Genomic DNA, 10,826 nt, shown 5'->3' on the forward strand with positions numbered 1-10,826 from the left:
ATGACTTATCATGCAGAGGTTCATTTGAATGTGTCTGTCTGTATGTGTATATTACTACAAGTGGGTCCAACCATTTAGGGTAGAAATGGTTCCAAACATATTCACGGTGGACTATAGCTGAGTTAAAGGGTTTAAAAAAAATGGAGTTTCTACATTGCAGCAACCATAGGGCCAATCTCCACTATGCGAGATTGAGCATAAAAAACAAGTAAGAAAAGAGTATATATAAGCAAAAAAATCACAATATAAAGTATAAAAATACGAAAGACACAAAGCTAAGCCAAATGATAATACAAAATTAAGAGCAGGAAAAGACTAAATCATTGAATTTCAAGGGAGCCAAACATGAAGTAAGGATGAGAGAGAGAGAGAGAGAGAAATTGCGAGATAAAGAGACAGACCTGGGGTTGCTGGAGTAAAGAAGGCGCTGCCAGAGGAAAGAAGGCGCCATTGGAAGAAGAAGGCGCCGCCCCGTTAGGGATTTTGGGTTTTAGGAAGATATGTTTTTAGATTTAATTTTGGTCTGCCCTTGTTTAATAAAATTTGCAAATTTTCTTATCAAAAAAAAAGAAAATTGATTTGGGTTAAATTAATTTGGGTTAAAAAAAAACTAGCATAGCAGGACATATGTCCGTTAATGTGGCAATAAATAAATTTTTTATTTAGGCCGTTTGACACGTCAAACTTTTCCATCCATGAGATAACGGCAGGGACTAAGTTGTCACGTTACTAAAAGGTTAGGAACCAAATTGACGCAATTGAAAAATTAGGGACCAAATTGAAATATGGTGTAAAGGATAGAGACTATTTATGTAGTTTATCCATTAATTTTCTTCGTTCATGTTATTTGTTTGGAGATCTTTCTCAAGCCTAGAATATTTTCACAATCAATTTTGATAATTTGAGCTTATTCTATTTTACAATATAGCAAGCATGATAAGAAGGTGGACTTGACTGACTGGGAAGATTTTGTTTGGGTTCAATTTTACAACCCACCATGCCAATACAGTCCAGGCAATTTGCCTAAACTTGAAGGACTGCCTGCTGCACCTCAGGCAGCTGGAAGTGGCTTTCATTCCAGCAGGAGCAGCTGACCTGACATCGGAAGTTCTTCCTGCCATTAAGAACTTGGCTAAATATGGAGGAGTGATGCTGTGGTTGAAGTATTTTGATGATCTAACTGGCTTTAGCTCTTCCAACAAGAAATCTGTCTAAATTACTTCCTAATAAATTCCTGTACTTCCTTGCTGTACTGGTCATTGAACTGATGCTCGTGTAGTTTCGTCTTATAATTTGATGTATTACAAATATAGTGTAGAATAACGTTAAACTGTCGCCTACTTGTTTATGTATGATCTCATTTTGACATAAAGTGTGCAACAAAAATATTTACAAATATTTGATCAAATTGATGTATGCACAACACAATATTGAGGAGCTCTTAGCTATTTGCCAATCCATGGTACCAGTTTCATGGTCTGAACAAAAATCTGTTTTGCGTTACCTTTACTATCTAGGTGACATTGTGGAATAGCTACATGTTGCTTGAGATGAACGATGGCTATTGATCGTGCTATTGATCGTGAAGGAGCTGAACTGATTGAACTGTGTCTTAATTGCTTTGTATACTTGATCCAGGCCTTCCTCAATCAACTCCAGAACCGTCTGTGGCATTGGTGGCATGTTGATGTGAACAATTGATCCTTCCAACATCTTCACCACTTCCCCCATTGAAGGTCTCGTGGATACCTCATCCTGTATGCACCAGAATGCAACTTTCAGAGCTCGCACAAGCTCCTCTTCTTCTGCTGCCCCTTGTAGTCGCCTATCTGCAACTTTTATTGGTGTCCCGTTGGTCATCTCCTAACAAGAAATAAACATTGCTATGGTTAAAAATTAGCATACAACTAGCACTTTTGTTTATGAGTCACGGCAATAAGCAAAAACTGAGTAGTAGTCCATGAATGTGCCAAAGGGTAATTCTAGAAGCATCTTCGAGAAGATTGACTTCCAAATGTCAATTGACAATATTGTGATGTTGTCCAGAAAAAACACAACTAGGATTACTATTTTGCTTGGAAGTAATAGCAAAATAGACACATAAATAGAAGTAGACAGGCTGTTATGTCTATCTAATGTTTTGGATGAGAACATTTGGTTATGCTCAATGCACAAGCTCCTATTTCTACATAGTTTGGAAGGGCTGGTTAGCAGATAGAATGACCATCTTGTGGGATTGTTATCATGATTACGTGATTACGTGAAGTTAGTCTCAAAAGTTTTTTTCCGGAAGAATCCAAAAGTACTGCATTGATCTAAGTTGAGAAAGACATCAGACAGACAATACCTTAAAAGCCCATCCAGGGAAGAAGAAGTCCTCAGCATTTAAAGATGTGTCAAGATTTCTCCTTCCCCCAATAATTTCTAAAAGAAGCATTCCATAGCTATAAACATCAGCCTTTACAGTTATAGGGCGGTTACTAACCCACTCTGGAGCTAAATAGCCTCTAGTTCCTCTGACCATAGTGACAACGTGTGAGTGCTCTCTTCCCATTAACTTAGCGAGTCCAAAATCAGATACTTTAGGACAGAAATTCTCATCTAACAAAATATTTTCTGGCTTTATGTCACAGTGTATTATTCGATCTCTGCACTGCTCATGGAAATATGCAATTCCTTGAGCAGTAGCCACAGCTATATGGAAGCGAGTTGGCCAATCTAGTAGCCTGTCTCTGCAATTATATGAAGGAAAGATCCATTTGTCCAAGGACCCATTTTTCATGAACTCGTAAACTAGAAGCCTGCCAAATCAGCAAAACAATAAATTGTCAATCCTAAATAATTTTTTTTAAAATTAAATTTCAAATTATTTAAATAGTAAATTATGAGGTGATCTAAATGCAAAATCTCAAAATGTCCACTCAGCTTTAAACCATATCATTCATAAAGCTAAAAAAAAAAAAATTTATATCCAGTGGACATTTTTAGATTTACTTTTATGTCAAAATTATAATAAAAATGACTGCCTAGGAACATTACTTACCGTTGTGACCCCTCAGAGCAGTATCCACAGAGTCGAACCAAGTTCATGTGATGCATGGAGCCAATGGTGTTCACCTCAGTTATAAATTCCTTCTCTCCATGAGGCAACACCCTATCTAGTTTCTTCACTGCAACCAAAGTCCCATCTGCTAGGCTTCCCTTATATACATTCCCAAATCCTCCTGTAAAAGAAGCATTACTTTAATGCAAATATACATGATTAAAAAAAAAAAAAACAACTATATAAGTAATACAACATCCTCTGTTTCATTTCCTCTGTTTGTTGAAATTAGCATGTATTCTATGCATACCTGTTCCAAGCAACTGACTAAAATTCCATGTCCGGGTTTGTAACTCACGGTAGCTAAAATTCAATGGAGCACCTGATAAGATCAAGGAGCTCTCCAATGCTCTCTTTAAAGCTCTTCTTCTATGAATGTTATAGTATAATAACAAACAAAGCAGCCCAATGAGCACTGTCATGCTGAGAACAATTGGAATAACCAAATCCTTCTCTCTTGCATTCTTGGACCCTTCCAAAGAACCCCCAGAATTGCCTTCTGGTGTGTTTGAACCATTAGACCTAACCTTCACAAAGAGAGTTGAGTCAGCGTCCTCAAACCCACCAAAGTCCAAGCTCCTTAACACCCAACAATAAGGCGTCCCATCATCAAGCCCATAAACAGAAGCAACACACTGACAATCCGATAAACAAGCATCCCCACACTTTGACACAGTGGCAATATCATTATAATTTGCTATTACAGAAAAATAAGAATAATAGTAATTGGTTTGCTGCACCGTTGAAATCCTAAACTCGGATGTTGAATATTTATGCTGTGAATCACATTTACCAATCAACAAGGAGTTTTCCGAGCACTGACTACGACCTTCTATCTTAGAAGTACCCGGAAAACATGAACAAGAAGCATTGGTCTCGCTTCTATCCAAATTACATACCCCATTGCCACAAATTCCAGCAATATCACATGGATTCGAAACTGCAGCCCATTCTGGCACCCACTGGCGCGAGCCATTTACATCATCCCATCTATACAAACGTATATTTCCATTGGTCTCGAGTGACAATCTTCGAAGAACCGCTGACCTTGTTGTCATATTTGAGGTTGCTGACAATCCACCTATATCATTATCATTCTTGTACACATACACAGCACCATCCGAGAATTCCCCATAAACAATTCCAAAGCTTCCAGCATCATCTAAGACTGCTACAACATCCCCAGTTACATTTGATATATCAGGTGCTTGCCAGTAGGAATAATTGGTGAAAGATTCAGGCAAATTGTATGTTAAAGCGAGGGTTAGTGAATTGGGTTGTTGAAGCATGTTGAGAGTGTAATAGCCACCTTGTGAAGCTGAGTTAGATGTTGTTAGTTCTAATGAGACTGTGAGAGGTTGATTTGGGAGTAGAGTGTCAGTTGGGTGTGAAAAACTCTGCCATACAGTATAGTTGGGCGTGCTATAGAGGATGAAGTTTCCAGACTCTGACATGACTGCATATTCTACACTTGCACCGGAAGTGTTGGACATCCAGACAGTGGTGTCGCCATCAATGAGGACAAGGTTTCCGGTGGTGTCGAGCTCCAAGATTGCGTTGTTGGTGACCGGAGAGTTTCTATAATATTGGATTGAGAGAATGAAATTTGTTGGTTTAAGCGATCGGATCATATATTACCTGCAAAAGCCTTAGTAAAGACTAGAGATGGAGGAATGGTTCATGATTTTTCTCTTTTTTAAGTTAGAAAACCAGTAACCATATCCACCCTATTATGTATCAGGCTCTTTCAAGGACTGTGGAACACTACAATCCTACAAACTTGGGTGATGGGGTACTACTGCTTTGTTGCAACTCGAAAACCAGTAACTATCCCAGTTTTCGAAGAATTTATTATTTACTTATTACTTGCTTACGTCTCTTTACTTTTATATTTTGTCATGTATTATTATTTGTTATTATTATTATTATTATTATTATTTTAAAGTTTTCTGACTTCTGAGTCTGTTTGCAAGACAACTATCATGCTAGTGTAAGCTCCGTATTTCTTAGAAAAACGAGGACAATATTTCACGAGTCTAGTTTTGATACTGTGCAAAAGTATTTTTCTTTATATATACGGAAAAGGGAAAAATCTATTGTACACATTGTATTACAGACTTTGCACATATCATTTTTAAACATACCTTAAAAGTTCATTTGGATACAATTGAAAATTAAAAATTAAAAACTAAAAACACTGTAGCGAAATAATTTTTAAATATATGAATAATACCGTAAACCTATTTTTAATAAAAAAATTATTGAACAGTGAGATTTGTGAGTTCTATGAACAGTGCACAGATTCCACTGGTGTGCACTGTTCACACAGAAAAATCAACAACCACAATTCAAAAAAAAAAAAAACCACAAACACTGGAAGTGGGAAGCACGTTTAAACAAACACTAAGGGTCTGTTTAGATAGAGCTTTTTGTTGAAAACTAAAAACTGAAAACACTGTAGCAAAATAATTTTTAAATGTGTGAATAGTATTGTGAGACCCATTTTTAATATTTTTTTCTGAATAAAGTGTTTGTGGGTCCTATAAACAGTACGTGAACAGTAAAGTTACAGTGTGCAAACAGTGAAATTGGTCTCCAATACAGTGAAATAAGGGACGCTTTTAGTGTATTTACGCAGCAGCACACACCGAATACAATAAGCACTGCCTTATGGTAAATATTGTTTCACACTTTGTAATTGTACACTCTATATATACAAACATGAAATAAACATACCTTTTATTAATGTCCACATTTAAAATATAAAATGTATGGTGAGTTGGACAAAATATACTGAGATAATCTATGATTTTATATGTACTTATCCTACTGCAGCACAACAAAAATCTAGTATAATAGTGGGAGAAGTTTTAGGACAGTAATTAATTATTTATAGTATAAAATTGTTAGAATTAATAATATTAAATGATTAAATATATATTTTGCTAATAGCTTAAGTTCTTTTAAACAAGTGGTAGTTGATAATAAATTAACCAAGACGATCAATGCACTATTAATAATTAAGTAATAAGTAATAACAACCAAATATTTAAAGGACTTATTAAATTGATGATGTCCATTGAAACTTACCTGTTTGCTGACCACACTATTGTTCGATCTCCAGGAAGCTCCGCAAACCAAATAGCCAGTTCAAACTGATCACGTACTTCCGCTGGAGTGAACCCAAAAGCAAACGTGCCATTATCCGAAACCCATGTTTGGTCCTCACTAGCCAACAGTCTCGAACCCAAACCAACGTGACTAGCAACCATGCAAGCACCAAAACTGGCTAGACATAAGCAGAGCAAAATCCAAGAAGAAGAAGAAGAAGAAGAAGAAGCCATGGAATCAAGCTTAAGCTAAAGTGGCCAGTGGTATTGATGTTAAAAAAAAGGTTTAGCTAGTCTTTTTGTACGGAAAAAAATTGATGAATTAAAACTTAAAAAGGAGCCGAGAGTTATGGGTAATCATAAAACTTAATTATAGAGTAGTGGGTGAGCTAAACTTTGAAAATGGTTGCATGAAAAGTTGGTCGGTAAAGAGATATATAATTGAATATTGTGGCTGAGGCACTTGTTTATTGCCATGTGGTCTTTAAATGGACTGTAGCGTGTAGAGTTTGTGATCAGTCCAAAAAAGCCGAAGCAAAAGTCTTGGACAGTGGACAAGCTCCTCTAATTATATATTGACAAGCCTTAAAATTCAGATATTCACACTTTAGCGTAGTGGGAATATGGACTGGTATGACTCGATACCAGACCTTTCGGGAAGGATGATGACTTTCTGAGCTCATGGTGGCGTTACATCAAGACTTGGATTGCTTAATCTGAAACTATATCATTTACCTGAGATGGTATTAGCAATATCTGTTGTCTTAGGGTCATAATAAAGGCCTTAACTCAAATTTGACAGTACAAATCAGAAAAGGATGGCATCTAGTGTGCACCTTTGCCTCACAATATCAAAAATACACGACATTTAAAAAAAACACAAGTCGCATTCAAATTAGGATAGTGTTTATTACACACAATCGTGACTTAAAAGTCATGAGTTGAATGCATTTTAAGCAGCATGTGGATTCACACATGTAACAGGTTTTTCGTTTAAATTAATTATATGTGCATGATATATATTAAGATAGACATTAATTAGATACATGTTTATGTGTATGTACATTTACTGTGAAGCTCATATAAGTTGGTTATATATAATGGAGAGAGCAAGAGGTTTAAACTAACTTGAAATTTTAAGCGGGAGAATTCTATTTAAAATTAAGTTTTTAAATTTTCTTGTATGGGCACGACATAACAGAGACTGCACTTTGACATTAACAATAAATAGCTCCATCAAAATTGTCATTGAAAATGGACTATAATTCACAAACCATCCTTTTTCAACATTTATCAATTTAATTTGTAAGGTAGAAGGTCATGTCCAAATGGACTAAAGTACATCAACTGTTGAAATTTAGGCACTTCTATCATGACTGCAAAACCATAAATTTAAGGTTCATTAATTTTAATTTGATATTCAGATCAAGTGTCGTGAAAATTTCTTTGCATGAAAGTAGAAAATCCTCCTCTGGCTAGCCCATCATTTTCAGTTGAACTTGCAGAGTAAGATACAACTACGAGTACGCAAAAGAAAAAATCATCAAAAACCTTGATCGATCATTCCATCCATTAATATGAAATTAATTTATATCATTTCAAGTTGTATATATATTTATGTGGTTTTAGTTAATTAACTCAATAAGCAAAGTTGTGCATTTCAAAGATTTCAAATCCTATTGTAACTACAAAAAGAAGGGTAATATATACTAGCATAATCAGTTCACACGCGCTTTGCATGTGTAACGAGGCTTTTTTTTTAGTTTAATATAATTTTTCAATTTGAATTTATTTACTGTTAGTGAGATTACGTAAGAAGAGATTTTTAAGAAATTAAAATTAAGGATTTGAAATTGAGTAAATTGCTCGGTTTAGTGTGTGCTAGAATTTAGGGAAAAAAAAGTATTAAATGTGCGTGAGATATATTTAAATAGAGAATATGCCAATTTTTAGGAAAAAATTTCCCTAGTAGTTTTTTTTTTCTTTGAATTTTGTTGAATTACAATTTTAATACTATTTTTTTAAGAATAAGGATTATCTAATTAGATAAGAAGTATTTTTGACATTTTTTTAAGTTATAACTAACTTTTTAAATCCTCAAAATGTATAAAGATAACATGTTAAATGTCGAAAGTGGGTCTCCAAATTAGCAAATGAGGAATTAATCTAATGGTATATATTGTATAGGAACTGTTTTACACGTGTTGGAATTTGGAAGGCATTCACATGAGTAGCCCGTTTGGTAATGCATTATCAAATCACACCTTCTCAAAGTACAACATTTTTAACTTCACCTTCTTTGTAGGTACACCTTATCAAACAACTCTTTTCAAAAGGCTGAAAAATTATCATATACTACTAAATGCATTAGCAATTCCGAAAGAAAAAAAAAATGCATTAGCGATCATTTGGTGCATTAGAAGTCACAATCGCACACTTACAATGATTTTTACAATTTTTTGCCTTGTACAAGTGTAAGTGATTAATTTAAAGTAAAGTTGTGAACTAAAAGTTTTCATTACTCGTATTATTATATAAATTAACAAATGATGAAATTAAGTGTAAAATTAGTTATGTCAAATGTCAATAAATTTATTGAAATTAGTGCTGTCTCATGAAATTCTAGGGAAATTTTTTTTCCTAAGAAAATTCCTTTTTTACATTGTAGAGACATAAAAAGTGATAAATATTATACACATTTATATAAAAATGTACAATATATACAACTTTTTGTAAATGTGTAAAACATTTATCACGTTCTACATGTGTAAAATATTTTTCTAAAAAAAAAAAAGTTTTTTCTAAGAGAGCTTACGTCTACAATATTTTCATAACAAATCATAAGTAGTTAGTTGTTATTGGTTTAAATTTGAATCTAATACTAAGATTACTTTTTTTGCTCCAATAATAACAACCTGTAATAACCTACCACTTAAAATTTATTGTAAAAATATTGTGAATATATCATTTCTCTTTTTGTAAAAGATGTGCTACATTTACAATATTTTTACAAAAAATCATAAGTAGTTAGTTGTTATTGGTTCAAATTTGAATTTAATACTAAGATTATTTTTTTGCCCTAATAACCCGCAATAACCTACCACTTAAAATTTGTTATAAAAACTAGTTTCATCACACGCGCAAAGCCCATGCAATGAGGTTTTTTTTTAGTGGTCCTATTTTATAAAAAAAAAAATTGTGTTTTTTTATTTTATATATATAATTTTTATTTTGAAAATCTAATTTATATATATATATATATATATATATAATTTTTATTTTGAGAATCTAATTTATAAGTGGATAAAACAATTTAAAAATTAACAGGAGAGTGGTCTAGGCAATGTTTTAGTGGGAGTTAGAGTTACATTTTTACCGAATTGTCTTTTAGTTTTGTCTCTACTTAAACATAAGGGTGTAGGGGCATTTTTGAACTAAAAAATGAGGAATCCAAACAAGAAAAACCCCTTAAATAATAACTAGCCTCTGAGCACGCGCTCACGCGCGTACTCAGAGGCTCTTCTATTTTTTGAGTACAAGTTAATTTAGAGTATTTTACGCGCGTACTCAGAGGCTCTTCTATTTTTTGAGTAAAAGTTAATTTAGAGTATTTATTATAATTTGGGATTACTACATTTTTCAATCACAAAAAAAACCTAGGGGTGTGATGAAAAATTATTTCACCACACATAATACTCATCACACCCCTAGGTTTTTTTGTGATTAAAAAATGTAGTAATCCCAAATTATAATAAATACTCTAAATTGACTTTTACTCAAAAAATAGAAGAGCCTCTGAGCAGGCGCGTAAAATACTCTAAATTAACTTTTACTCAAAAAATAGAAGAGCCTCTGAGTACGCGCGTGAGCGCGTGCTCAGAGGCTAGTGTGTCTATATATATATATATATATATATATATATATATATATATATATATATACAATTATAATACAATTTAGTAATAGAGATCTAATATACAATTTATCCTATATTCTATTACCGCAAAATTTTACCATTATCCTATGTAAGACATAGGATCCAATCACAAAAAACTTAGGGGTGTGATGAGTATTATGTATTTCTAAGTGATAATGTTTACCTTGATGTTTTTTTTTGTTTTTTTTTTGTGATTGGAAAATTTAGTAATTCCAATTTATAATATATGCAAATTATTATCCTTTATCACAAAAAATTGAAGAGTCTTTGAGTACACGCATAATAATTTCAATCCATTATAACTTGAGATTACTACATTTTTCAATTAGAAAATACCCAGAAGTGTGATGAAAAAAATATTTCATCCACAAATGCAAAACACTCATCACACCCCTAGATATTTTGTGATTGGAATTTAAAATATTTAATCCAATTTGAGACTTATACGTTTGTCCACTAATATTATGCATTTGCAAATTATTGACACAACCAAAAGTTTTTAAGGCTAACTCCAAAAAATGAACACCAAAATAGCGTTGAAATAATATGGGTGAAATAATTTTTAAATATATAAATCTCATCACAAAAAATGAACATCAAAATAACATTCATTTTTTGTAGCTAACCTTATGACACTTTTAGCCGTTTTAGTAGTTTTAAATATGCAATTTTTGTG

At 33.2% G+C, this 10,826-nt stretch overlaps 1 protein-coding gene across 5 annotated transcripts; it reads right to left on the reverse strand.

Annotated features, from left to right (window-relative positions):
* Window positions 1-845: 845 nt before the first annotated feature.
* LOC142618335 (G-type lectin S-receptor-like serine/threonine-protein kinase At5g24080) lies at window positions 846-6,559 on the reverse strand. 5 transcript variants are annotated; one of them, XM_075791250.1, is made up of 5 exons: window positions 6,194-6,559; window positions 3,354-4,681; window positions 3,044-3,224; window positions 2,486-2,801; window positions 846-1,863 (listed from the first exon to the last, which is right to left on the reverse strand). In XM_075791250.1, exons 1-5 carry the CDS (start codon window positions 6,445-6,447, stop codon window positions 1,510-1,512), a joined length of 2,433 nt encoding a protein of 810 aa, XP_075647365.1. In that variant the 5' UTR covers window positions 6,448-6,559; the 3' UTR covers window positions 846-1,509. The 5 variants fall into 5 exon arrangements, with proteins under 5 accessions (XP_075647365.1, XP_075647364.1, XP_075647363.1 ...); XM_075791249.1 differs by having other exon boundaries at window positions 847-1,860; window positions 2,348-2,801; XM_075791248.1 differs by having other exon boundaries at window positions 851-1,863; window positions 2,348-2,801; window positions 6,194-6,558.
* Window positions 6,560-10,826: the final 4,267 nt, after the last annotated feature.

The sequence above is a fragment of the Castanea sativa genome, chromosome 12 (genome assembly GCF_040712315.1).
Source record: "Castanea sativa cultivar Marrone di Chiusa Pesio chromosome 12, ASM4071231v1".
NCBI classification, from domain to species: Eukaryota; Viridiplantae; Streptophyta; class Magnoliopsida; order Fagales; family Fagaceae; genus Castanea; species Castanea sativa.

Excerpts from the sequence above, each read along its gene's own strand:
- LOC142618335 (XM_075791248.1), bottom strand. The coding sequence starts at position 6,447 with ATGGCTTCTTCTTCTTCTTCTTCTTCTTCTTGGATTTTGCTCTGCTTA. Across the intron at positions 4,682-6,193 it reads ATAGTGTGGTCAGCAAACAG|AAACTCTCCGGTCACCAACA; the intron begins GTAAGTTTCAAT and ends CCAATATTATAG. Across the intron at positions 1,864-2,347 it reads TCCCTGGATGGGCTTTTAAG|GAGATGACCAACGGGACACC; the intron begins GTATTGTCTGTC and ends ATTTCTTGTTAG.